The sequence below is a fragment of the Malurus melanocephalus genome, unplaced genomic scaffold (genome assembly GCF_030028575.1).
Source record: "Malurus melanocephalus ecotype Western Australia unplaced genomic scaffold, MMel_1.1 scaffold_173, whole genome shotgun sequence".
Classification (NCBI taxonomy): domain Eukaryota; kingdom Metazoa; phylum Chordata; class Aves; order Passeriformes; family Maluridae; genus Malurus; species Malurus melanocephalus.
Genome location: NW_026623405.1, coordinates 724,673 through 752,487, shown reverse-complemented (window position 1 = coordinate 752,487; position 27,815 = coordinate 724,673). Strand labels below are relative to the sequence as shown.

Here is a 27,815-nt window from a genome sequence, read left to right as displayed (position 1 = left end):
TTCTCACATTCACGTGRAAAATCAAGAGGTGAAAAATGACARCCRCAAGAAGATGAACAAAAGCCATAACCAAGGCAAAGCCAGACCACGCAATACCCACTGCTGACCCCAGGTTACAGGGAGTGGCCACCACAGGTATGCTGTGAGTTGAGAACATCGGGTCTGAGACACCGTAGCAACTAGAGGCTATGGAGCCAACTTATGAAGAGCTGGTCAGAGAACACCCTCATGGTGCTCTTTCCTGTCAATAAATAAAATACCGAGAGGACATTCAGCATCTTACCTGGAGAAACACATCTTCTACAGAGTGAAGTGGCAGGAACATGGTGCTCATCAACCTTCACTGGGAGCAGTCCTTACCTTCACGGTGGCCACAGCATCCAATGCAGGGATCTTTGCCACACGCCGTCTCCTGCCTCCTCCAGAGTCCTTCACTGATGCAAAGCAGGGCTTCCCATCTCCACGAGCTCGTTCCTCTTCATGGAATCACCAATTCACAGCATCAGTCATGTTGCAAGGGACCATAGCGGGTTGTCTGGTCCAACCAYCCTGCTGTAGGATCATCCTAGAGCACATGGCACAGGATTGTGTCCAGACAGTTCTTGAGTCACTCATGGCGGGATTCCTGCGAGAGAAGCTCCTCAGACTGGGGCTCCTCATGAGGGGCTCTGCGGTGATGGCGAGCAAAGGCTGGTGGTCAGTCAAGGTCATGCCCGGCTCACTCGGCATCACCTTCACACATTCCCCTTCTCTCAGATAAGCACCGCCAGGACGCCAGCGGCCATGGGGAAGCATYTTTCCTCCAAAAAAAACCACTCGGACGGCTCGGAAACGGCGACGGCCGATGGCTTCGTGTCGTTGCGCATCAAAATTCCGGCCGCCGCCTCCACGTGAAGGGCAGGTGGCGGGAGGCCGCCGGCTTTCCTTTCCACGAGCGGGCTGGCGAGCGTGCACCRTGGGCGAAGGGCAGCGGGAGAAGCATCGCCGTGCCCGGCGGGCGAGAGGTGTCCCCGAGCCCCGCCGCGCTGGAGCTCTCCCGGCACTCGGCTCCCTCAGCCATGGCCATGGGCGGCGGGAAGGTGCCGGCAGGGCCGCCMGAGGCCCCGCGCCCGCCTCTCCCCGTGGTGACCTTGGGCGGGCAGCGCGGCCCTCCCCGCCGAGCGCCCGCTCCGGCACCCACCCCTCCCACCCGCCCCTCTATTTTTGTTTTTTTATTATTATTTTTTTTTATTAATTTATTTTGGCCGCGGAAAGAGTTTGAGGCGGGGGGGGCGGGGGGAGGAAGAGGGAGAGGAGGCCGCCGTCAGAGCGGCCCGGGGACTTTCCCGGACGGAGGGCGCCGGGGGGACCCGTCCCGGTGCCGGTCCCGGTCCCCGCCCGGGGCGGGAGGCGGCGTTGGCGGGCGGGGTGTGAGGGGAGGGCGGGGGGCGCCGGCCCCGCCGCCGCGGGGGAGACGCGGCTCCCGGCGCTGTGCGCCCGAGCTGCTGCTGCTGCTGCTGGTTACGCCAGCCCCGCCGCCTGCCTCTCCGCTCTCCTCGCCTCTGATTCTGCGCACAGCCAGCCCCAAAGCCTGTCATTCTGCAAAACACAGTTTACTCAACAGAGAGAGCGAGTGGGGGAGCGGGAGAGGTGGAGAGAGGGAGACGGCGCGGAGGATCCCAGTCCCGCACCCCAGCATGGCTTCGGGGGACCTTTACGAGGTACCGGGAGCCGCGGGGCGGGCGGGCGGCGGGGGGGGCGCCGGCCGGGGAGCCGCCGAGGGCAGCGGGGGCGCGTTCGGAGCCGCTCCGCCGAGCCCTCGTAGTTGCCGAAGAGCGGAGGAAATCGCCGAGGGAAGGGCTGGGGTGGGGGGAAAAGGGCTGGCGTGTGTGCCCGGCGGGGGCAGGGAGGGATGGAGCGGCTCCCCTCCCTTCCCGCTGCCTCTCTCTTTCTCTTTCTCTCTCTACTTTCCATCGGGCTTGATCTTAGCAGGCCTTGCAAGAGGGAAGGAGGAAGGAGTGAAGGAGAGCGAGAGTTAGCGGTAGGATGGGGAGGCGATCGCGGTGTGATGAGCCCGTAGAGTGGAGAAAGTCCAGGTAAAGTCATAGGCGCTCTGGACGTGCTGAATGTGCAGATTAGTGCGAAAAAATGCGCCTTAGCGCTGCCGGGAGGCGCAGGGATGGAGGCGGCTCTGCGCCCGCTGTGCAAAGTGCAGGAGCCGGCGCCAGGTTGCTTCACCTCCTGCCCGGGGTGCTGCGGGGGCGGCGGGGGCGGCGGTCGGGCCGGGCCCCGGTTCCCCGCGGGCCGCAAAGTTTGGCGGGGGCCCCGCTCCGGGCGGCCCGGGGTGCGAGGTGGGGCGGGCGGCGGCCCCCGGCCCCGCAGCCCGGCGTGCGCTGCCCCCCGGCCGCGGCGGCGGCGGCGACAGCGACAGCGGCGGGGCAGCATCGGGCGACGGCCGCCCGGCCGCCGGGTCGGGGGCGGGCAGGCAAAAAGCAGCCGGCGGGCAGCGGGCGARAACCAGCCGAATTTTGACCTCCGGTACCCAGTTCTAATGCCCCAACTGAGAACGAGTCTAGCCGCTCTTGAYATGCCCGAGAAAAAGAAGGGAGAAAGCTGACATGAAAAATAAGACAGACTGGACCTGGATGTTTGAAATATCCAGTTCCAGTAAGTGGAACTAGGGTGGAAGTGTATAATCTGAAAACACCAAGCACGACTGGATGTTCTAGACTTCTTGGTCTGGARCACCTCCTCAGGCTCCACGTTTCCTGGTGAAATGGCCGTTTGTCTTGCAGTTTCTGRAGTGGACAGTTTAAGGGCTTGGACAGAAACCATCACCTTCCAGTTGGAGATGGGCACCGATGATAGGCACTGYTCAACCATCAGGGTGTGCTTGGGTGTGGAACTACTGCTGTGGTTGGTTCGACATGGTTGGATCATGTGTTTGATGATCTTGATGATCAGCTGTAGGGTCTCAAGTGCAAGAAGTGGAGGATCTGACAGGTTTCACGTAGACGGTTTTCACTTTGTCACTGTCTTTCAAAGTCTTTAGCAGAGGTCATAGCTAAGGGATGACATTGGATGGTATTTTACTGTGTGTGACACAGACCCCTCTGAAGTGAACAGCACTTAAACTCTCCTRTGAAGTGTTAAATTATCAGAAGTACATGATGATCTGAATAGTGTCATTGACCTTTCCCCCCTCATTTTGTGGTATCTGTCATTTAACTTTGTAATTTTAAGGATATTGTATGTCAGCTGTATTGCTGTTTTTACTCTAGAATAGTCAGTGGGAGTTCTGTGAAGAGCAACTTTGACCCAAAAAAGTTAGCAATACAATTTTAGTATTAGTGGTTACTGGGATGAATATAAGACCTTTGCCAGGTGTGTCTGAGTTTTGTTGAGATGTCTGGATTAGTTCTAGAAAGAAATAAAGCTAGTATGTCTTGGGCTAATGGTAGCCACACTGCTTTAGCTCTGACTCATGGTTAAAAAATTCTGCAGTTTTATGATCTTGGTGTTGTAAGATGATGACGTTTGGTAGTTGRATGTGGCTGTGTCACTGTGTGACCTCGAGAGAGGTTGCTCGAGTCACCTGGTGTGTTCTGTGAGGGAACAGACTCAYAGCCCAATTTGCAGGCGCTGTTAGGCCCAGTCTCTTTGCAGCATTTGCACTGATGAATGTTTTTGGTACTATGGTTCAAAGACTCTGAATCACTTCCTTTTTTTGTTACTCCATTCAAAATACTTTTGCTTATCATTGTACAATATGGAAGAATTGTCTCCAGTAGAACARGTAGGTGGAAGAAGTGTGGCTGTTCCTTTCTTGTTGTGTGAGGTGTTTGGAAAATAGTTTCAACTAATCATGATGTAAAATCTTCATCTATGTGCTGGACATGTGGCAAAAAGTATGTTCAGGTCTTCAGTTTTCAATCCCTCTGCATTTTGCATCTTCACTGGGAAGTTCTCCATAATAGGTGTCAGAAGAAATGTCTAAAAATCTGAAGAGTTTGTATGCCTGAATAAATAGCAGTTGTGTAAATGGTGGTGGCTTCATTTAAAGATGACTCAGATTTGTGTCCCTGCTTTTTCCCCTTCCCAAAAATCCAAGATAATMAAAGGAATTTATTAGAAAGAAGCTCTTAGATCAGGGATGTGCCAAACCAGTTTGCACTTGAGATGAAGTGCTTTGTGCTTTTGGAACAGACCAAGTTCTTGAACAAGAAAAACACTATGTGGAACACAGGATGACCATAAAACAGTATCAGGATTTTACCTTGAAATTATTTGAGGCTGTGGGTGTAAATAAACGATTTGGGTCTTATGGTGCCATTCCAAAGGTATGGTGCACTCATGATTTCCCTTTGAGTACTCAGACTATACAAATCCTTCAAGGATTCTTACTGAAATTCATCAAAGAATACAATAATTAACTCTGCAATTTGGATAATTTAATACTGGCTGCAAAATTATGTTAAAGCCAATCACGATATAGAAGCCACGATAGAAGAAGTATAGTGTCCATATTACCTATATGAACTCGTCATATTTTGGTGGCACCCAAGAAACTTTTATAAATTTTGAAGTTTTGTAAATAGATGTGCATATTTATCCTGTCAGTTCATTCATTTTCTACTACCGTGTTATTTTAAAAGTCTTTTCAACCTTTTCAACTTAAAAAGAAATTCAATTACTGTCTTTATATTGAAGCAAAATAAGATCATAGACAAAATAACCCTTGTGTTTGGTTAGCAAGGTGCCTTTTACTAGTTAGAAATGGCTTTTGATCATCTAAAATACCTCCTATTACATTTGGGTTAGGGCTGTCTGATTTAATTCTAGAAGTCAAAAAACACCCATTAGGAGTTCTGTGTTAACTGGCAGWCAGTTCTAGACCTGTGTATTAGAACCAAGACACTTTACAGTTAGTTATTYCATTATATGGTAAAAGGTAGGTGTTAGTTTTGACTTTTTAAAGTACATTTCTTTTCCTTTAACATTRAGGAATGTTGTCTATATTTCGTGTAATTCTCAGGCTATATGAAAAACTGATTTTGCTTGACTTCCATGTGCTTATGACTTCAAGCTTTTATGAGTGGTGCAAGTGTCATGGAATATTCCTTTTTTYCCCCCTTGCTTTTCCTCTTAAGAGGTAACCTGTTAAATATTTAAGACTTATGGTGCATGTTCCCTTAGAAATAATATGAAAATAAAGGACTGACGAAATGGGTTTTCAGAGTAGCCTTCAGTAAGGCAGCCCTTGTTTGCCTTGTGTTTCACAATACACTGTTGGGTGCATTGACAGGAAATCCTAGTTCATTTCGGGAACAGATAGAAAGGGAAATGTATTTACTCTTAAATATCAAGTTTGTTGATTCACATTAAAGTTGTCAGTAACTTGAAGTAACGTTTTTCTTTTTGCATGTACAATTTGTTACATTATCTGAAGCCAGACAGTTATCTCAGACACTCTGGTATTATAAGTGTATGAGATGGCTYTAGAGGGGAAAAATTCCATATCAACACTGCACCTACCTTTTTTTCCTAGCCCAGAGCTCCATGTTTACTGCAATAAAACACCCTTTATTGATAAATATGTGAATCAGTTATCAGTATCACAGAGATGTTCTTGAAACTCATCCAATGCTTTTTTTTAATTTAATATTTTGGGGGGTTGTATGCAATGAACACTATTAYAATTTCAGGGATGATGATGGTGCAACCTAAAGTGTTATTTTACCGTTGTGTCAGGTTGTATTACAACACCTTTGGTAAGTGATCTAAAGATTACAGCCAAATCTCTAAGAGGACTTAACGTGTGTGTGTTTCTGTTTCTGGATCACAATAATAATAAAACCAGTATTTAAAGCTCAACAGTTATTGCATTAAATGGAAAAAGTGACATTTTTTTGAAAAGGCATCTTCTCACTGAATTGTTGCAATGTTCGTGGACAGGAGCATGTCCCTCTCACTGACACGTTTTGATTCAATCTTTGTCTATGCAGCAGTGTATGAATGAGCTGCAGTTYATTTCAGCTCACATGATCCACCAGAAAGATAATGTACTTCCAGATAATTGCAACATTTCCYATTTATGCCTGCACTCAGGTATCAGCAAAGTCAAAACTTGAAGATAATAATGGCACTTGTTTGGGCTGCTGAATCCATATGACATGTGGAGACATGCAGATGGGAGAGAACAGGGTTGAACTTTTGGATGCAAGGTTTGGCTTGAGATGCAGGGTTTAGAAAATCATCTTTGCTTTACAAGGAAATGCAAGTTTTTGAGCACTGTGCTTTCCATCTTGCATCTCTTTCAATGGAGTCACATTTTAGCAGAGATACATAYGTAAATCTGCTTATTGAACTGAAAAGCAGAAATCTTTTTTTTAATTATTTCACGTGTATTTTCTAAGACAGAGGTGACTTGGAAGAAGATGGTGTATTTTAGTAAAGGTTATTATTTCTCAAATCAACCTCTGTATTGGCACAACTTGTRTCAAAGCAGAAATCAGGGGCTTGAAGTAGGATCTGGGGAATATAGAACAGTTAAACACCTGCTTCTGTACCCTGGCAAGCTGTGGATGCAATGCTGATTTCARTAACACTGGGCTGGCACTCACCAGCTCTAAGATGTGGACATCTGTAAATAATACCTTTTAAAWTTTTTTAGTGGTAAAGTTTTACTAACAACTATTTTGAAYAATCATCTATTTATCAATATATTATCATTGATCTGTTCTCAAAATCAGTTTTTAGAAGGCAACTGTCCTCAGAATCAGGTAACCTCTGAGCAGTATTGCCTTCAGTCAGTAGAAATCCAGAAATGTTGTTGCCTGATSAAAGTTTTCAGGACTCAGTTCCAAATGTGGTGTGATTTGCAGTGCAGACTGCAAATCTTCAATCCTAAACTGGGCAGTCATCTGGACAGCTGAGGTATAAATTGAGGTACAAAGACAGTAACAAAGAGTTAACCAGAGGTCCCTTCTGCTCAGATCTTCGGATTCCTCTAAAYGAAAGTTTCTGAGCAAGGTTCAAAAGTGGACCTGGATAACTCTGGCAATATTCATTGTCTTACTAAGAAAATCCAGTGTAGAGCTGCATGTGGAACATTGCAATGCTCATGATCACTGTCTTGTTTACCTACAGCGTCACTGYTGCCACGAGCCCAACTTCCTCATTACATGGTAAACTGCTGAGCACATTTTGGGACACTGAAAACCAATTGATTTCTTGTTGCAATCTTGATAAAGTATTTTATCTGGAGCAAGTGTAGCTTACTCAAAGGTACAAGTCTTCAGTACCTTGGGAGGGACACTGAAAATACACCCTTGTTTTTCTTAAAAGCTTCAACATTTGAAGGGAAGATACCATCAAAGCCACTGAACTGAACATGCTTCCTTCCCTTCAGTGTCCAGGTTCAGAGCCCATAACTATCCAAAGATTAAAATTGAATCATTTTTTTAATACTTCCTAAATGATCAATAGAGTGCTTTATTTTGGACGGGTCTTTGATTGAATATTAAAATCCAGCAATAAACTCATTGTTTAGCAATTGCTTCTGAAAGTTAAAATATTTAGAGAGAGACAGCTCAAGTAATGGCAAAATTTAAACGTGGTTGAATATTGAAAGAAATGGGCTAAKTATTTTTTTTTAATCAATGGAGTGATTGTGATGGCCAGCTATGTTGTAAATAGCATTTCTTTGTCCATTCATTTGACTTTTAGCATTAGTACGGTTTCTTGGCTCTGTACATTTTCATCAGTGCAATCCCTTTTTGTTGTTCTTTCTTGTCCATATATTTTTCAGATGCTTTTTTGAGCACATTTTATGGTACTGGCATCCTGACACTTGTAAAAAAAAATACCAAATAGTTAACTGTTGCTTGCATTTAAACTATTAGAACAATATTAGTAAAGTGAAATGTTTGTCATGTGGGGCAACTAGCAGCAGAGTATGTGAATTCTGGCTTGCTTTACATTCATGCAAATACAAATATTTTTGTTTTGACAAAAGGAAATTCGTGCTTTTTGCCTGTTGAATAACAGCAAAACAGTCTTTGTTTATTATTAAAACTTTACATTGGCATTATTGCAACAGTTAAAGGAAMTACACTTTAGCCTGTTTTCATCTATTACACAGAGAAAATGTAGATTATAGTACTATTTCAATAATATCTCATTATGAGTCCTGATATAAAATATTGCAGCAAATCTGWTAGGTCTCTGAAGACTTTTACAAGAAATTGGTGTGATTGACCTGTGTAGGAAAGAACAATTCGTCTTGTGCCTCACCAAAAAGAGGAATTAGGTTGACTTTTACAAAATGGTAAAGGGTAGCAGTTTGAGCAGGAGACTACAACAAAACTCAAAAGCAAAAACAGAATTTAAAACATCTGTCAGAAAGATACTTCTGTCTGAAAATAGCAGTTGCCCTACTTGAGCTTYGCTAGAATACCCCCAAAATTTGCAGGCCGTTTTTTCAGAGGAGTAAACCAGAAAAAATGAGGCTATTTTTTTCCATCAGGCTGCTCACTKCATTTATTTAGATTTTGTTGGGTTTTTGTGAAATCATCTTATATTAATCATTTTTATGTGCTCATACCCAATGTGTTAAGAAGGAATACAAGGGACTACACATCACTGTCTGAGATCCATTGCATGCAGGTTGGTAGATCAGCAGATACCTGTGAGCATGTCTTGGTTTAGACAAGAACTAACATTTTTATAGGACATCTCACAGATCTCTTAGTCAATATTTAGATAAGAATGACTCTGGCTGCTGCAAATGGTTTTCAAAAACCTTCTTGACAGACCCCACAGGAGCAGGTGGTAACAAAACCAAGCTRTGGTCCAGAAGGGTTGATCATCTCTTAGACTTCTTGGTTTACAGAGAGATGTCTAYGAATAGAGTTTTCAGACATTGGTATTGGGACCTGTGTTGTACAACAGAGTCATCAATTACTTGAAAATAATCACATTTTTATAGATTATTGTTATAATTCTCAAGACAAAGGTTGACAGTGAAGAGCTGAATGACAGCAGCTGARATTCAGTGTTTACAAATGSAAGCTCATGATCAAAGGAATAATAATCCTGACTATACATGCAAAAAAATGAGCCCTGAAGAAGCTGGTACTATTCTGGAGAAATCTTGRAATCATCATGGAAAGTTTCTGGGTGTGTCCACATTAGTATTTTAATTTGGATCAGGTGCATGCTTTTGAAGTGAATCTCCSTGTGATCCCCAGCTCTGTTTGCATCACAGCATTTTCTTGGAGAGCAGTGACCCCACTCTCTTTCAAACCAGAAAATGTATTCCAGYTCCTAATGGGTGTACAGTCCATGGGACCAGACTTCTGGCAAAGAGAAGTTTATTAAAAAAGCAGTTGGGAATGAAAGAGAAGATGATCATCCTTGTGTCCCTGGGGAATATTGTCCTTCCACCTCTGCAGTACTGCACCTGCTGCCAGGAGACACAGAACTGGAGTAATGCAGGGAAGGGCCATCAGGGTTTTGCAGGGGATGGAGTGGCTGTCAGTGAAATGACACCTTATGACAACTTTCTGGCTGGGAAAAGAAGTGATTGAATGGTATGGAAAAGACAGATGGGGGATGTTTAGTTAAGTCAGAGATGAATGCTATTTCTCATTGCACAAGATATGCAGCAAAGGAAATAATTAGGCAAGTGAYGGAGACAAAGGAAGTACTTAAAGTACTTAAATTTAAATACTTTAGAGTATTTAAATCTTGGAACTCTTTGCCATGGGATGTTGTGGAAATCAGAATTGTAAATGGTTTCAAAGAATTGTAAAAGGGGTTCTTGGYGGATTGATCCCTTTATACTTTTCATCACAACCAATCTTTAAACTGCAAATCATGAGAAGCTGGGAGGGCAGAGCAAGGGCAGCACTTACTCTATAGAAGCTGTTTCCTAAGCATCCAGTACTGATTTCTATTTGAATATACAACACRTTGAGCTAAGTGGACCTTTAGTCTGACCTCGTATGGCAGTTCTTAGTTTTGTACTTACCACAGTCATTAAACAAACATAGTTATTGACTAAGGTGTTGATACGGTCTGCAGAGATCACAAACACATTTCCCTTACAAGCTGTATCCCAGTATTTTAATTCCTAACCCTTGTCAATTAATATTTTTGCAAAGCAAAGGATGGATCAGAATAGTGGGTGTYCAGTTTCTGCTTTAGAGCCCTCCCAATCTAGATTTAGAATCATTATGGAAAAGYTGGAAAAGTCTGCTAARATCATCGAGTCCARCCATTAACCCARCACCACCATGTTCAMKGCTAAACCATGTCCYCAAGYGCCACATCCACAYACCTTCTGAGCACTTCCAAGAATGGTGATTCCACAACTGCCCTGAGCAGCCYATTCCAGATTTCTAACAAGATGCAACATGTGGTAGAAGCAAACAAAAGAGTAGAAGAGGAGGTGATGAAGTAACGTTGAATCAAATGTGTAACAAAAACAAAGTTTTGGCTCCTTGCTGTAGCTCTGGTTAATGCTAATAACTGGGGCTAAAGGGTTAAAGATAAACTCAAAAACATTCCAGTAAATGCATGGAATGAAGGAAATGATTGAGTCARTGTTACTGGGAAGTTACATTAATGGAATAAGATGTTTCTGATGAACAAAACCAGGTTTCTTCTGCAAGAAAAGCATTTCATCATCAAAGAGGATTTATCCACAGCTTTCCCACATTGATGGTTTTGGATGGTATTCATGGGCTTCCTTAATGCTGTACAGGATTGTCAATCTGCCTTACCTGAACATACATCAAAAAGCCATTAAMTTTTAACAAATCCATCAAGTGGTTATTMTGTTGTTTGGGGKTTTTTTTCCAGAAATGGTGATTACTAATATACTGATACATAAACAGTCTAATTTCTAACGGACCAGCCCGACCTGTCAAATTCCTTCACACATACACAATGAACTTGTTTGTAACATCACTTGGCAGTCACTGCAACAAAGGAGAGCATTGCTCATGCATCTTGGTAATACAAGAGACCTTACCAAATAAAATGTGGCATTGCGTAGGTTTTTAAAAGACTACTTTGTAAAATTTGTTCGACTATGCTAATGGACTTGCCTTCAAATGTTATGCAGTTGAAATTTACTCTCATWTTTTTTTCATTTTTGGGGGAAAGGACCGTTTTACAAAATATGAAATCACATTAGTACGCCTGATGAATTTGTCTTCCAGATTTTTTTTTTTTTTCTGTGATAGTTTCAGGTATTTTAGCACAGGAAATCTGACWGGAAAGGTGCTGGAGAAATGCTGAGAGGTATGGTTCACATGCAAGGAAAAGGCACAGTAATGCTAACTGGGCTTGTAAATGGGTTCTGAGAGAAACTGCAAAGATGTTGATCACCAAGTGTTTTTGTGATTAATGTAATGGAGAAAAGCAGACTGCAGTGCAAAATGGGAGTGCATGAATTTAGGATGGTACAGCATRWGAAGACCTTTGTTCATGTGAAATGACTGAATTTATCTCTTCGTAAGCAGAGGAAGTAGCAAACTTTTAGGTTCGGCAATGGTGCAACGTATCAGCAAAGCTTCAAATGAAATAGGAATATGACTCACATATCAAAATCTATACACGGAAGGGGAGGGAAACCTTGGATCCCAAATTAARAATTTGGAAATTCCTAGATTAAGAATCTAGGAATTAGAGGGAAAACTACATTTATGTACTGAAATCATGCCTTCACACGATTCCAGGGGAAATAACCTGGAAGTTCTTGAAATATTGGCTGTGGCGGGGGCAATTAGAACTTTGTGATTTGTCTGTAATATCTGGAAGCAAGAGTTTGTAATAGAGTCCAGATGCACAAACTCAAGCTTTTCACAATCTGAAAATTGGAAAAGTTGAGAAGAAACTTCCACTATTGTAAACATTAGCACTGTGCTACTAAAACCARCATACTAGAACAGCCAGAATGGGAGATGGAAGAGCTGATGAAGAACTTGACAGTGTTGTATCCAAATGGTCACTATTGCAGACCTAATGCTACTGTTTCCTGCAGATTAATACATGGTGGTATGCAGTGTTTGTACAGTCAGCAAAATCCTTCATAGTATGGAAACAGTGATAAAAGTAACGGGAAACTGAAAGAGGCAATGTAAAAGAGATGATTGAGGGGCCTGGGAGGTTTGGGGGTTTTGTTTGTTTTGTTATTTACAGTGGAAATACAAAATGACCACTTTTATGTCTTTGTATATAAAAACGAAGTGTGAGACAGGCAATTAAATAGACAGCTCAGGTAGCAAAATTTAGGAAGACTGAATATTCCTGTAACTTACCTTTATAGTCTGTTAATGTCTTATGTGCAGTAGAAGCCCTAATTGTCTGTGCACTGATTAGACACAGAAGATGCAACAGAAACACCAGAGAAAGCTGTGCTTGATAATCTGGTTTTKCATATACCAATGAAATAGCTTCTCTTTCACCCTACACCCACAGAAACCCTCAAGTTTCTTAAGAAAAGAAAAAGGTTGAGACTTTTATGTCCTTCCCAATGTTGCATTAYATTTGCCTCTTTGTGTCAAGAATGGTGTCATTAATTAACTGTTGGAAATATGGGTCTCTGAGAGAAAGATATTTGGGTATCAGTGTGCTGAACAACACCTTCAGAGCCCAGGTGATTTGGATCAGCCCCTTGCACAGACTTTTTGCTGTTTTAGGACTTCTGCAGCATTTTGTATACAGTAGTGATGTGTTAGTGCTTTTAGGGAAGCTGAAGTATAAATACACCATCAGAATACACAGTGAGCAGGCTGCCTGTGTGTCCTGATGGATCCAAGGAGCATCAGGGAGCTGTGCTCCTCCCGTGTCCTCACTCAGCATTTGGAGGCCATTGGAGGGAGGCTCATCCAYTGCCTTTTCACCAGCAGCAAATGACTTTCAGTGCCTTTGCCATGCCTTTGCATCAGGTGATGGGTTACAGCAGGAGTGCCAAGGTGGCTTTGTAATCTCTCCCTGCTGACTAAGRCCTGTGTGAACAGTCTGTTGTATGGCATTTACCAAATTGATCAAGATAATGAAAATTACAAGCTCTAAGGAAGGCACTCATTTTTTTTTTTCATTGTACACATCACAAGCTTTACATTCTTATTCTCATCAATGTTTTGTTACACTGAGAATGTGTTTTCATTGAAGAGCAGCATGCTCAACACGTGAACTATCAGTTGTAGTTCATAATCTCCTACGAGCTGCCTCTTGCTGCCTCAGGAAGCATTAAGGAATTGCTAGAATTGATGGAAGACTGTTCTTTCTCCCAGCTGAATAGCATCTCCCCCGCTTTGTCATGAGCACCACGAAGGATGACAGATGTTTTTCCTGCATTGTTTGACCATCCTGTGCTTTGGCTTTGTGACATGACATCACTTTCAGTATTTCTAGTGAGTGCCTCTCAGAAGCAGTATCAGGTACTGCAGTGTGCACAGGGTGACCACTTACTGACAAGCTGCTGTGGGCTGTGATTTGATTTGTTCTGCAACTCTGCCGCTGTTAGTTTTTGTGCTTCATCCACTCATGCCAAACACCACTGACAGCCTGCTCTGTTTAGAAGAAAGCCAAGTCTCCTTTTAACATGAACTGAACCTTCTATTTGTACCATGAATGATGCAATTTCCTCTCCTGCCATTAACTGCTCCTTCTTCTAGCCTATTTAGTTTACAGGACAAAAAAGGTCTTGCTTACTGATCAATAAGATACGTAGCTTACATACAGTCTTTATTTTGGATATGCAGTCTGCATTGCTGGTATATCTTAGGTTACACAACTCTTGATTTTCTACAGTCCATTTGAAGATGTTGTCCAAAACACAGTTGACAAACCAAGGACAATATTTTTTAATGTATATTTTTATCCTCAACCCACAAGGCAGAAGTCCTTCAGGTAAATGAAATAAATTCTGCTTCAGTGTAACACYTCTGTAAGATATCTAGATTCCCTTACTAATTCTAGGATTTTGTGGAGGTCAGAACATCTTTAACAGAACTTTTTCTGAACATCTGCCTTACTTCATGTCCAGCTGCTATTGCTCCTGTTACCACCAAAAGGCAGCCATTCCAGGATAACAAGCATCTTAAAAGTTGCAGTGTAATGGCAATTGATCTTTCCAAGTGCTGGGTTAGACACCGAGGATGTTGTTTAGTGCTGAGAATCACCAAGGTATGTTTTGGATGTGCATTTAAATACTTACACTTTCACAGGCATTGAGGGGATATCTGGGGATTGCCTACAGATATTTAGTAGTTGATATATCACTTATTCAAGATTTGGAAAGTAYTTGAGAAGTAAGCCTGAGGGTTAGCAGAGGAGCTGTGTGATAAGCCTTAGATCTCACAGAAGAACTGATAGCAAGACCTACCTTTTCATTCTCCCTCTGATTACAGAGTGGTGCGATGTGGCTTTGCACAGACAGATACAGCCTAACTGAGGGAGGCAGAGGATGAACCAAGGCTGGTTTACAGTCAGTTTTGAGGCTTTTTTTTTTTTTCTTTTGAAGTGACTGGTCTGTAGCTTCATTTCTGAGAAGGTTACTTGAAACTATGACTCAAACAGAGACATCTCTGAACGGAGTAAACCAGTAGCTGCAAAACTTCTGGGACAGAAACTGCCGACTGCTCAGAGCRTGTTCCCCTCTGCAAACATGATGGCAGCTGCTTTCGATCTGTGGCTTCTCACTGCTATTGTGTGGGGGAATCACACTCTGAGTTTCGAGAGCCACAACAGAGAGTAAGTAAAGCTGTGGCTCATTTAGGACTGGGTGTTATTTTAATGAGCTTAATAAATCCTATATAGGACCGAAAGTTTCTTTGGGGTTCTCAGTCCAGCAAAGCAGCGCTCTCAGTCTGACCTTTGGGCCTTGTACACTGCAGAGCTCTGAAAAACTGCACCATTTCTGTGCTGCACCAATTTCAGCAACATCAGCAACCCCAGTGTAAGTAGCTCACCCGCTTTAGCAGCAGTTCTCAGCATCAAGTTGATCAGACATTGTACTGCAAAGGGCTTCCACTGCCACAGCTCACCATGGTCACAGACCKGGACTCCAGGAGGTCCACACACATGTACAAACATGATTTCCTTTGTGAAGGAAGTACCCACAGAAGGAGTTGGCATTTTTGTTAACCAAACTCATCACATGATTAACGCTGAAACCTTCATGAATGTTAATATTGTTCTTGCAAAACATGAATGGCAAGGATTCATTTCATGTGCAGTATGGACACTGACCTTCAAAAGGGAAAATTCATTGCAGCAGCATTTTTCTCACTTTTGGCAAAGTGGGGTGATGAACTGGTGTAATTCTTTTAAAAAATACTCTCACAGCTGTTTTCTGGCTATGTTACAATTTTGTTAATGGATGTGTGTTGTAAGTTATCTATCCTTGGACAGTCTACTTTGGAACAGTCAAACTAAAAAATTGCTTTTATAAAATTATATCAGTTTGCTTTAATACCAAATGCTGAGAAATATGATAGATATACCAAGAAAATTAAAAGCCCTAAGGCTAAATATTTTTATAAAAGTCACTTAAAAAGGAGAACTTCAACCAACCAAGTTGACCTTGGTTGTTACAGTGCTGGAGAGCTTCGGTTGTCATAGCTATGAGTCTAGCACTGTTTGAATAACTTATCAGAATCTGCCAGAGGTGAATGGTTGTGACTTCTACTAAAACAAAATCTGCAGGTTTTGATTCAGATGATTAGGGAAATGTCCAATATGCCATTGAAAATGTTTTCAGGTATCTAAAATGAAAACATACCTGAGGATTTGGCCCTTAAGTGAAAATATTCACAATTTTTCAGAACGTTCCTGATGCAAAAGGTTGAGTCTCTCTTCCAGGAAAAGGAAGACATCCTAGAACACAACAGGATTGCTGCATCTTTCCTTAGGGCAGCTCTGTGCTGCTCATTTTTGTGCGAGTGTAGCTCAAACAAGCAGTAAATCTCCCGTGTGGTGTATGGATGAGGCAGTCACTTCACCAGCAGGATGTACAATTTGGGCAACAGATGCAGCCATTTCAAGACCATTCCTAATCCCAAACCCCTTGTTCTACTCTGAAGGCTCTGTAAGGAACTTCCTCCTGTTTTTCATCCCCTGCTCCATGCTCTTCCCATCCATTCCCTTTGTGGCATTTTTCTGGATGTTGCTGGTCTTTGGGAAATCACCTGGCAGCCCCGCTGCCTCCTGCCCAGCTTCAACTCTCTGGAATCCCACTGCCTCTCTCTACGGCCTCCATGCACAGGAGACTCTGGAGATTAAAACAGGTTGTCCACAGCTGAACTCCATCAGAAGAGTTCTCCATCAAGAACTTGGCTTCAAAATTAAACTTGAAGTGTATTTTTGAACATCATGTAGGCTAGGAAAGTGCTGCAAGGACAGGGAAGTGTCACTCAGGTACCTCTCTCAGTGAGTGGAAATYTCCCTCACACTCAGCTGCCCTGGACCAGGGAGCCCATGGGCCACTAATGCAAACACTGACTGAATTTACCCCGTGGAGTTCCCTRATGATAAAGAACCGGGTTATTGCAGTGGAAATTGATTCACTAATGAATTTCATTTGAGAAAATCATGTACTTTTTGGTTCACTCTCTGCTCTAAAGTGACAGCAGTTCTTTTATATACCCCAACAGGCTCAGCAAACTATTTAGTCAGTTTGAGATTGAGAAGAAAACGCTGTTATGTCTTCATTAGCCAAATGCAGTTGATGGTGAATCACTTGTGCCTAGTGAATGGTCTCTCAGGYCAGCAAAACCAACCCCTTTCTTATTTTTGGGCACATATATCCAAACGACACTGATTCTTTGGATAAAAGATGCGAATGTACTTTAGTATGGTAAAAAATATGTGAGACACTAACTCAAACTATTTAAATCCTTACACTTTATTAATGTTTCGTGTGTCTGCTTTCAGAAGATTCCTAGAATGTTCTGTTTCAATTTGTTTAATTGTCATTTCTGAATTCTTGGCATGGGGTTTTAAAAAACCCAAACACTGATTTTATTTTTTTTAAGGTAAAGTTTTAATTTTTTATAGATGTACATCTTTCATAGATGACTTCTCTTTTAAATCTTTTAGACTTAGGTAGAATGACTCCAAATAAATTTATGACTCTAAATAAATTCAAATAAATAATTAGCACTTGAGCTTTTCACAAAGGAACAAGGCTGTTGCTGTCCTGTGTCCAACCGGGTACAGATCTATGCAGATGTAAAGCAGTTTGTAGACACATGTGGGTAATTACATCGCTGTTTGCAATGATCCAGTAAAGCACAGTAAAAATGTCCCTTTGGCCATGTGACTGAGCACATGGCTACAGATTTAAGACAATAAGTAATAAACTTTTTGCATAGCAGGAATAAAATTGGGGCACAGAACTGAACACATCTTCCTTGCATTTAATTTGTCCATTTTTGTTAGTCAAAGTTGTGCCATTTTAAGAGGAGGTGCACTGTTTTTCTAAGCAATGAAATAAAAAAAAGAAGTTACTTAAATCGATCTGGTGAATGCAATTGTTATACTCCCGTTCTTCACAAAAGTGGTCTCCCCCAATATTATACAAAATAACACGAATTTGAACTTTAAACACAATTGATGAACCCTAACATTTAGGCTGAAGTTTTAGAATATTTCTCTAAAGCAGCTACAAAATTTTAGACAGAGCCATCACATTAGCTCTCAAATTTTGCAAAATGTAAAAAAACACAGAGACCATCTGTTCCATAAGTTGCGAACCAYTTTGCAGGATTTAATGTTTGGAAAATTAAATTAACTAAGAGATATAAAAAGTGCCAGTGGCTGAAAGTTTACCCTTCACAAATTAGAGYTGAGACACACTTTTAATGTTAAAGTTATAGCATTTTGCTTATGGGCCTTTGATTTACTATCAGCAATGGTTACTTTCTGTGTATCACTTCAAATTAAGATGTGATGACTTTGTAATAATGTCAGTTAAATAAATCAGAATTTGGGACCTCGTGCAGAACATGGATGAAGAATGTTCCTGTGCAACCCCAGTTTGGGGTTTGGTGGGTATAATAATTATACCCAGGGTTTGGTGGGCATAACTGTCCCTTCTGGCCTTCACATCTGGACTGTGAGCCTGTAAATAATGTCATGACACAAACAAGCAAATCTGGGCCCTCCTGCAGGAAAGGAACATGGGTTCCTCTCAACAGAGTGACTCTGGCACTTCTTTGGTGCCTTCATATCCAAAAYTTACTCTATATCTGTATTTGAGTTTTAATCTAAGTTTATTTGGGTTTTCAATGTTATCAAGCCACTGCATCCCCAAAGGTTTATAGCCACAGAATAAGCATTTGTCAAAAAAAGGAAAACTTCAGTGATGTTGAAAACAATTTTGTGATATCATGTCATTTGCTCCAGCAAGTCACTAATATTTTAATAGTTTTGTGGTTTTCGTTTTAGATTACACTGTGCACTAAACACCTACAATACTAGAAACCTCAAGGTCAGATATGCAGAGTCTGTTTTATTACTATTTGTAGAACATTTGATGAGCAGGATATTATTAGCTTTTTATGTTAAACAATTGTTTAAAATCTATAGTTTGAAGAAAGGCATAGGTTGGAGAATGAGTGTGTGAATGAACTATAAAGTGCAGATCACTCTAATGGAGCAGAAACTTTCAGTACTTGATGCTGTTTCAAATAACAAGTGATTTCAGACTCGAATTCTTTAGAATTATACTTTTTTTTCACTGCACACAGCATATTTGGATTATCACTGGATGCCCTTGATTGAACAATGCCCACAATTATTTACATAATTAGATTTCATGTTGCTCACTTATGAGTCTGTAACTAGATGGGCACTAGAAAAGGGGAATAACCAAAATCATAAAATGCAGATTCCGGGSTAAAGATTGCCTGAAAAATACCTTTGCTCCCTAAATATCTCTTTTGTAATCATACTTTAAAAAATGCCATTAAAAAATATTGAGGCCAAATAGATTTATTGTGTTGAAGATAAATTGCACTTCTGACCCTTACAAAAAATTGAAGTGGCTTATTGATTAACTTGGGTAGGATTGTCCATTGTTGATACATATGGTATTATGAAGAGTTTAAAAAATGAGACAGTTTATTACCAAGCAAGTAGAAAGATTTCAAGCATTCTGATTATCTTGAATAAAAACTATTTGATATTCTATGGCCACCAGAGGAATTTATTAAATACGTTACAGTGCTCATCTGACTAAGAAACATTTCCAATGAAATATAGGTGTACAGGTGATTCAAACACTTTTTTCTCCCTTACTGCCACCWTTGGAAGACTCCAGCCATTTAGAGGGAAACTGGAGACCATTCCACCCATTTTTCTCCAGTGATATCTAACCTGTGTTTAGTCTTACACGTGTTGTAAAAACCCTGATTCCCTTTAGAAGTAATTCACAGTGCAAAGTCGCCTTTTAAAACCTGCACTAACGATTTATGATTGTTGCATTAATGGAATCAGCAAGGCAAGAACTGTAAAGATCGTGGAGCATACGGTGCTGCCTTTGCCCTGTACTGCACAGTCCATGTGACATTCAGCAGCCAAGGGCAAGGTCTTTTCCAGAATAACACTGAATTTTTGCACAGCAAAGCTAGCATCTGTCTTTGGGGCACGCTGGGCAATCATTAGCACTTTTCTGACAGACACTCTGTACTAGATTTTGTGATTAACATATTCTGACCATTTAATCTCAAGAACAAGTCAAACGTTATGGCATGCTACATATTAGAGGAAAGTGCTCACTGCTCTAAGCTCCACTTGTAATTCTGCTAAATAATGGTAATGATCATTAGTATCCATGTAGGAGGATAGGTTTACATGGTGCTTTATAACTATGAAAACAACATTTCAGAGTGGTAATTGGGGAAATACATACTCTCTAGGGAAATCCTCTGATTATCTAAAGACAAACTTGGTTTGTTTAAATCCTTCTTGCATGACCACAAAAGTTTCTTGTTTCCTTGGAATTAAAATAAAAAATTTAAACATGTACACATCATCTTGAAACCTTCAAAACATAAAATACTTTCTTATTATCTAGAAGGCAAGTTTAGTTTTTCTAGATACTTTATATTAGTTACTAGCCCTAAAAATTTTCCAAAAGGATGAGGTCTATATTCCTTCATTGGACTAYAGCTGATAAGCATAATAAAAGCAATATTATTCCCAATATTTACCAGTATTTCTGCTGAAGTTGTAAGAATATAGCACCTCTCAATTGTGGGTGTTATTGTTTATTTCTGTGATATTCTTCCTCTGTTTGCCTTTGCACACAACTGTCCTTTGGAAAAAAACAACGATTGAAGTGTGATCAGAAATTCCTTCTGTTATTCCAGAGCCATAGAATCCAGGTATAGTCTTTTGTCCCATGWATTCATCTTGTGAGTTTCTTACCCCTCCCAGGTACATCAGGAACCTTCTGGTTTTGATTTCATAATCTGCTCACAAACTGTGAGATGCAAGCAGTGAGCACCAGTACAAAATGCACATATCCAGCACAAGTTAATCTTGGGACTTTTGCCCATTTTTTATTTCCCATTAGGCTTCAAAACAGATTTTCCTCCTCAAAATTTTCATTCTGTATGCTGCTGTATATACAAATTATTTCACTGCACCTTTCCCATTTTCAACACCAGGTCTGAAATCACAGAGTGGGTGTTCTTTTTGGATGAGGCRGATAAAACAAAGAGAACAGCTGAGGTGGTGACAAGGAGTAGAAATGCAAACTCAGACTCTGAAGCCCCAATTAGATGGGGCATCCCACCCTGCAGAACACTGTTACCACCTCAACACAAAGCTCCAGGACAAATACAGAAAACACAAATATATTTTTATGAGCATTTATCCTCTTACCTTTGTGGTAAAGGTTTGGTAACTTCTCCCGCTTATCCCTGGCTTTAATTCCTTCATATTGGATGAGGAGCAAATACACAGCTGTTGCCATGGAGCATGTTATATGTTCACACCCCAGCTTAGCACATTCCTTGTTCTKCTTATACCATGAATACTGAATGTTCATACTGACACTGAAAAGACGCAGAGGGATTACTTCACAATGTATCGCAGTATTAAAAAACATCCATTTAATGTCTAAGAAAATCTTTTTAACCTTGTGAGCTGCTGACCTTGGACCTCCAACCCATCTTTCCTTTTTACATCTCAAAGAGTGGATGGCACTTGCTGTCTGATTGAAGGCAAATAAACCCTGTGGGTACCAGGTCAAAGAAAGTTGGAAGTTCAGAGCTGCTTGTGGGAAGCTCCCTTCCAGCTGCCCAGTGGATCTAAACTAGGATTAATTGAGTCAATTCACACACACACTTTCACAGATTGCACAGAACTCAGTTTTACAAATGAAGATGCTTTTCCAAGTGGAAAAGAATTAATAAAGAATTAGTAAATTATTAGTTAATATTTTAGGCAAAATGTAGTATAGAAATATAGAATAATGTAGGTTGGAAGGGACTTTTGGAGATCATCTGATCCAACCCYTTGCTTAAGGCAGCACCGACTTAATTAGGTTATTCAGKGTCTTGCTCAGTCAAGTTCTGAATATCTCCAAGGGTGGATATTCCACAGCCTCTGTGGACATCTGTCCCAGTGTTTGACCACATGTATGGTTTGTGCTATGCATGACAGCGAGGACAGCAGAAGATTATTATTGACTGATTAGAATCAGATTAATTAGCCGTGCAATTTATAAGAGTCACAGAAGTTAAAACTCTTTTTTGTAAGCTCATAAACCATTTGCAAGAGGGATCTTAGTATTAAATGTGACTCAGAGGTTTGTTATACTAAAGYAGGAATTTAAGCTTCCATTCATGAAGTATGTGGAAAACAGTTTGGGTGTTGGAGCACCAATGTGCATTGGTCTCTGCACTAACCCTCAATTAATAACAAGCAGACAGCTGCAGCATTCCCCAGCTCCAGTTTGTGACTGGCATAGTGCCACAGAGAGAACATACACTAGCCCTGTCCCAGTGAGACAAATGTAGGGAATAAATCTCAGAAAAACCTACATTTATAAAAATACAATACTGTAATTGCCCCATTCTACGGAGGGACATGGAACAAAGCCCTTTGCCACATCACTGCTGCAAATGCATCCAGGAGCAGCTGAGGTATTCACACGACCGCCAAGTTAGGAATCTGACTAACAAATACATGGAAAATTTCCTCAGTAATATATTCACTACTTACATATTCAATACTGCTTCRAGCACAGACATTTCTAAATGGTTCCTCAGCTTCATCAGAGTTCCAGTCTCACCCTGACGTTTGATGGGTCTGCACCATCTCAGAACAGAAGCAGAAGATTGCTGCAACATGGAGATGTGCACATGGCTCCACAGGAACCCTTGGAGTGATCTGGCAGATGTTTGGAGCAGGATGGCAATGTCTGTACCTCTCCACCACAGAAACCCCAGTGTTGTTCCTTGGGACCTTCCTGAAAGGTGTCATGGATTCCAGTTTATAGCAACCCCTGTGGCTGGAAGAACTGCCAACACTTGGCTGAAACCTTATCAGGAATCATGATGATCTGAAGGAACTCAGGACTCATCAGTGAACAAGTCCTTGGTCAGCCTGACTCACTGCAGACACGGGACAAGGACAGAWGTGTCAGTGCCTTTCACCCACCCTGGAAGCCAACGGCCTCCTCAAAGCCCAGCTAATTGCTCCACTTCTGTTAAATCAGTGGAAATGCTTTTACACACTGCATCTCTGTGTTTAGAGCTGTTTTCTGTGTTTTCTCAGTAGCTGAATTCTCAGATGATTTAAGATGACTCTGTCTAATGAACATTGACAGGTTTCATAACTGCCTTTACTACTGCCCATAAGATAGTTTGTTCCTTCCAAGCACCAGTAAGGAAGTTGGTTTTACACTGGGCAGAATTCAAATCTCAAACACAAATTAAACTTGCAGTGAAAACCAATGCAAYAATTGAGGCCAAAACTTGGCCTACTGACCCTGCTCATCTGAATGCTATTTCTGAGGGGATAATGATGTATTATTCTTCCTTTTTGACAATTACTCCTTCACAGATAATTTTTGAAATTTTCTGTGCCATTTTTCTGTGATGTTGCTCTGGTATCCTGGATACTTAATTGTAATATTTTGTGCTCCTGWCATGCCATTATAGTTGCCTAAAGCATGTTTCTTTATTCCTTTTTCTGCTCTACCTTTCTTTTTGGCTCTTTCCTGTATTCTGCCACCACATTAACTTCATTTGTGTAACCAAGAAAATGAAGAAGTCTTCTGAATTCTGAAAGAAACCTTTGTGTTTCATGAGTTTTCTTCTCTTATTATKCCACTACTTTACAAACTGCTACTTCAGCTTTTCACTCAAAGGATCACCCCTCAGCCTTCTATATTGTACAAAGTCATCTATTTTTAGCCCTTCCCTTTAAAACCTATCCCTGCATGGTATTATTCACAAATTTGACTGCTACTACTTTTGCTATATGGATGTTCCAAACCAGTTGCCCCCTATTCTAGTCTGGATAGAAAGTACGAAGTGGATATGATTTATCCTGCTGGTATCACCTTATGCCTGTCCAATCACTCATATAATATGGACAAGGTTCTGCATTTTCTTCTCCTTCCTGTGTCAGTGATGGGGAGAGATTACTGTCCTCCTTTACCTTCAGRCCTGTCAGCTGGGGATTATTTTTGATTTCGTTCTCTGTCAGATATGTATTATCACTGCCCTGCTTCCAGTCAGAACAGGGTTAATTTTTTGCAGTAGCCAGRAAGGGCATGGCCAGGACCCTGATGTTATTTTATACCACCTTGCATTATTGCCAGGGGCAGGGAAAGGGATTTCTTCTAGCCAAGAAAATGAGGCAGAGGGAGCTGTCTGGTATTGTTTACTTACGTKAAGTTTTTCTGCCTGATTTATTTTTTTACACCTCTTGTTGCTCTTGCTGTTCATTTTTCTTATCTCATTGCTGTTTCCAGTAAATTGTTCATATCTCAACCCATGATCTTTGCCTTTTGTGCCTCCAACTGGAAGGGGAGAGGGAGYAGAGGGTRGTTTTAGTGGGAGTACTAAATTGGACCATACCATTTCTAAGCCATGAAAATCATGAAAAATAGTTACGTCCCACTATGKGCAACAGCTACAAAATGCATACTGCATCTGGAAATTCTTCACACAAAAATTGTTTCATATCCCAGATCTTGGAGTAACTATGTCTAATTGTCCATTTRTCTTGCTTTCCAACTCAGATCCTACATTTTTACCAAGCTGTCATTTCAGTCTTGAAAATCTCTGAAAAACTATTGCATTATCCTGTCTCAGAGATCACTGTAAAATCCACTTCAAGCCCTTTAGTACCACAGCCACTTGGACTGACTGGTGTCCCCTCAATAGATGAACCCTCTCTTGTCCCTCATCTCCTCCTTGCCATGTCACCATGTCYCTCCTCAATTGATAAAGMCTCTCTGARCATCTGAAATCCCAAATCCTCAGCACCTATGGACACACCTCATGACAAATCACTCCCCAAAACCAAAGCTCTCACTTCTCTGTGCTCAAGTCTACCACTTTGCTSTAAAAGGGCTAAAAAAAATATTTTTCTACCTACCCTACAAGAACATGTGGTTTGTTTTATGGCAGTYGTACCAGTAGCATTTGTAAAGCAGTGACTCACTGAGTGGTAGTAGAGCAAATAGTTCAAATATTTGTTTATGCTGTATTAGAGCTAAACCTTTGTATTTTTTTAATGTGGAATCTTCACTTCTGACTAAGCTTTGGGATGTAAAAGTGTTGAACTGAAGTCCTGGCCTTAAGTTGAATCTGAATGAAGCCCATATGCTGGAGAAAAATACTGGGTGAACTGTACAAAAAAAGACCAAAAAAAGCCATAACGGAACAAGGCGGAGGAGAAAAAACTGCCAATGAATATAAAAGAAAACAATATTAGCTTTTTTGTAATGATTTTGGGTGAAATTTTTATGTAAATTAGTAATTGCTTCCTGCATTTCTGTACTTGCTTTAATGTTGAAGAGCACCTTTAGTGATGATACTAATATTTTTATTTTTTAACTATCACTTACGCATTGCAAAATCTTTTTGGGAACATSAGTATTTTTAACAAATTCCAGGCAGTTTTACTGAGAGAACTGTGATCTGCTCATATAAACACTGGCTTGTTTAGAAGTCCCTTCAAGTCGTGCTCCTGTTCATAAAAACTTTTAAAATAAAAACTGAAATCTTCATGGTTTAAATCCCAGGGATTCCTACTTGGATTTTACTTGCATGGAAGTAAATAGGGAATAACTGTGCTGACTTGTAGCAGTGTAAAGGAAGCATAGGCAGAATCAGAACCTTACTRGGCTGTGCTGAAGTCTTCTTTGCTGATAAACACACGTTTCCCCCACACACACACTCTCAGATGGTAGAAAACTGAAGAATCCACTGAATTTGGCAGRAATTAATTGTGCCAGCAATTTTGTTGTTGGTGTGTTCAGAATTGACCACTTTCTAGATAAAGGACACCAAGAATTTGGTATGTCTTACTTCTTTCTTTCTTTTCCTTAAGAACTCTGAACACTGAAATAAAATAATGAACTGATCTATTACAAAAAAAAAAAACCCAAAAAAACACCTCCAGGGATTTGATAAATGCGTAACTATAAAATAAACAGAAACCCCCATGTTCTTCAGTTTCCCACATATGTTGTGTATGTTGTGTGTGATAATTAATGTTTGGAAGTCAAAGGGATTTCAACCATTAATGAAGTTACAGATCCAAAAATGTCTCCCCACATTGCATAACAGTTTTTAATAATATGGGTGCACTCTTGGATTGCAAAGGAAAAATTCCTGTTCTTCCTCCATATAAAGAACATTCTCAGGATTACCTTAATCTGCTGCTATTGAGGATCTTTATTTTTTCATGCACTTCTCTTGCAATTTTGAAAACTCTTTTGCTTTCCAAATGAAAGCCTAAAACATTTTTAACAAAATGAATGTGCTTAGGAAGGAACACCTGTTTGCTGTGCAACCTGTGAGCAGTAAACCTGGACAGAAATATGTTCTGTGTCATGAACACATCCAGTATGAAAGGATTTGTATGATGTAATTGCCTACAATGACAGGGACTACATGGGTTGACCAAAAAGTCTGTTCCTGAACCGTGTGTCATCTGTCATTTTTTTTTTTCAAGGGACAGTATCAATCTGTACAAAAACACCCTTCCTCCAGTGCAAGACTCTTGTGTTTGTTATTATTATTATTCCTGTTTGCTCCGAAATCCACAACGATTGGGGCACTTCCACCACAGGTRTAGCTTATATACATTAAACTTCAATATCCCAAGAAAAGAAAATTGCATAGATTAATCCTTAAATTTATAGTGGGAGAGATAAATGGCTGTAACAGACTGAGAGAATTGAGCACTCTGAAGTTCTGACCAGGAAAACACTTTTGGAAACAAAACAAGAGGGGACAGGATTATGAAAATGGTCCTGGTTGTACAGTCAGCAGCAGGGACAGATGTGACTAAGGGCAGGGACTGCAGATGCAGCACTAAGACAGGTTTGAAGAGAATCAGAAAACAACTAAGAGACCAAACCAGAATTTCAGTTTCAGTGAGACTGAATTTCACAGAAAGGTGGGACTTCCAAGAAAACTGGCGTAAGGTTGTTGCAGATATGAGTGGACGTGGAAGCCGTGGTTGGTTCGGGCTCTCAGCCAGCGCTTCATTGGATCTCCACAGGTTAATGAAGGGAAACTGCCTCTTCCCGAAGGCCCCTAACACACACAGGAAATCATGTTTTGAAACTGGGAGGGTAGCAAACAAAGCAGGCAAAATGTTGGGTCCAGAAAAGTCAGGAATGTGAAAACATCACTTGGAGCAGTAACTTGTAATGGCTGCATCGCTACTGCATAATGCAACTGATGGCGTTGCACTTCTGCTTTTCCATCTAAACCCCAACCATGGCATCTCACAGCAGGAAGCCTCTGCAGCATTAGTGTCTCTCAGGAGGGGAAGATCAAAGGTGCAGGACAGGGAACAGCAGGAGATCTTASAGCATTTATCTGTTCTGTTGGAAATCTTCCTGTGTCTGTGTTGAAGGACACTTACACCTGATGCATTGGTTTCCAACCATGTGTAATACCAGGCAGATAGGCTTTTCCTGCTGAAAATGCAAAAGTTCCATGATTCCCCTAATAAGTTTAGTACTTCTTCTGATTCTAAGAAAATCAAAAAGATAAAATTAAAGCTCCATATGCTTTAAAAGAGAAAAAAGAAGTTAATAAAAAGCAGTGTCTTTTGACATTAATGGGGTGTTCGCTGGTTTTCCTGGGAAGATGTCATTAGGTGCTTGGCATATGAGTAATTCAGATGAAGAATGGCTTCTCTTTCATTTTTAAGTCTATCTGGCCCTTTCACTTTCATTTTGACTTTCCAGGCAACAACACCAATTTAATACTGAGAGGGTTTCATAGCTGGACCTACTCTGTGGGTCATTCTGAAGAAGTCCCAGCAGCCATTCCACTGTTACTTTTCTGACATGAATACTGGCTGCTTCAGAAGATAATGTTGCCATATTTTTTGTACATCTGGAACAAATGCTCCAGTTACCAGGTTTTGTGAAATTGAATACAAATACAAGAGAAACAAAAATAGGTTACAAAGACGAGGAGGCAAGGGATTTACATGAGATACAGTATTTCTCAAAGCACAGGTAACAAAAAGGGGGAAGTTAGGGCAATACCAATTTTTTTTAAGACAAACATGTTACATCAAATGGCCTTTATCTCTCTCAGAAATCT

The 27,815-nt window shown here is 41.0% G+C and overlaps 1 protein-coding gene across 1 annotated transcript in view; it reads left to right on the top strand.

Moving 5' to 3' along the window:
• Positions 1-1,435: 1,435 nt before the first annotated feature.
• Positions 1,436-27,815, top strand: part of CDYL2 (chromodomain Y like 2) — a 59,141-nt gene continuing 32,761 nt past the window's right edge. Inside the window, exon 1 of the mRNA XM_057372523.1 lies at positions 1,436-1,700. Coding sequence (XP_057228506.1) covers positions 1,677-1,700 — 24 coding nt within the window. The 5' untranslated portion in view covers positions 1,436-1,676. The remainder of the gene's footprint in view (positions 1,701-27,815) is intronic.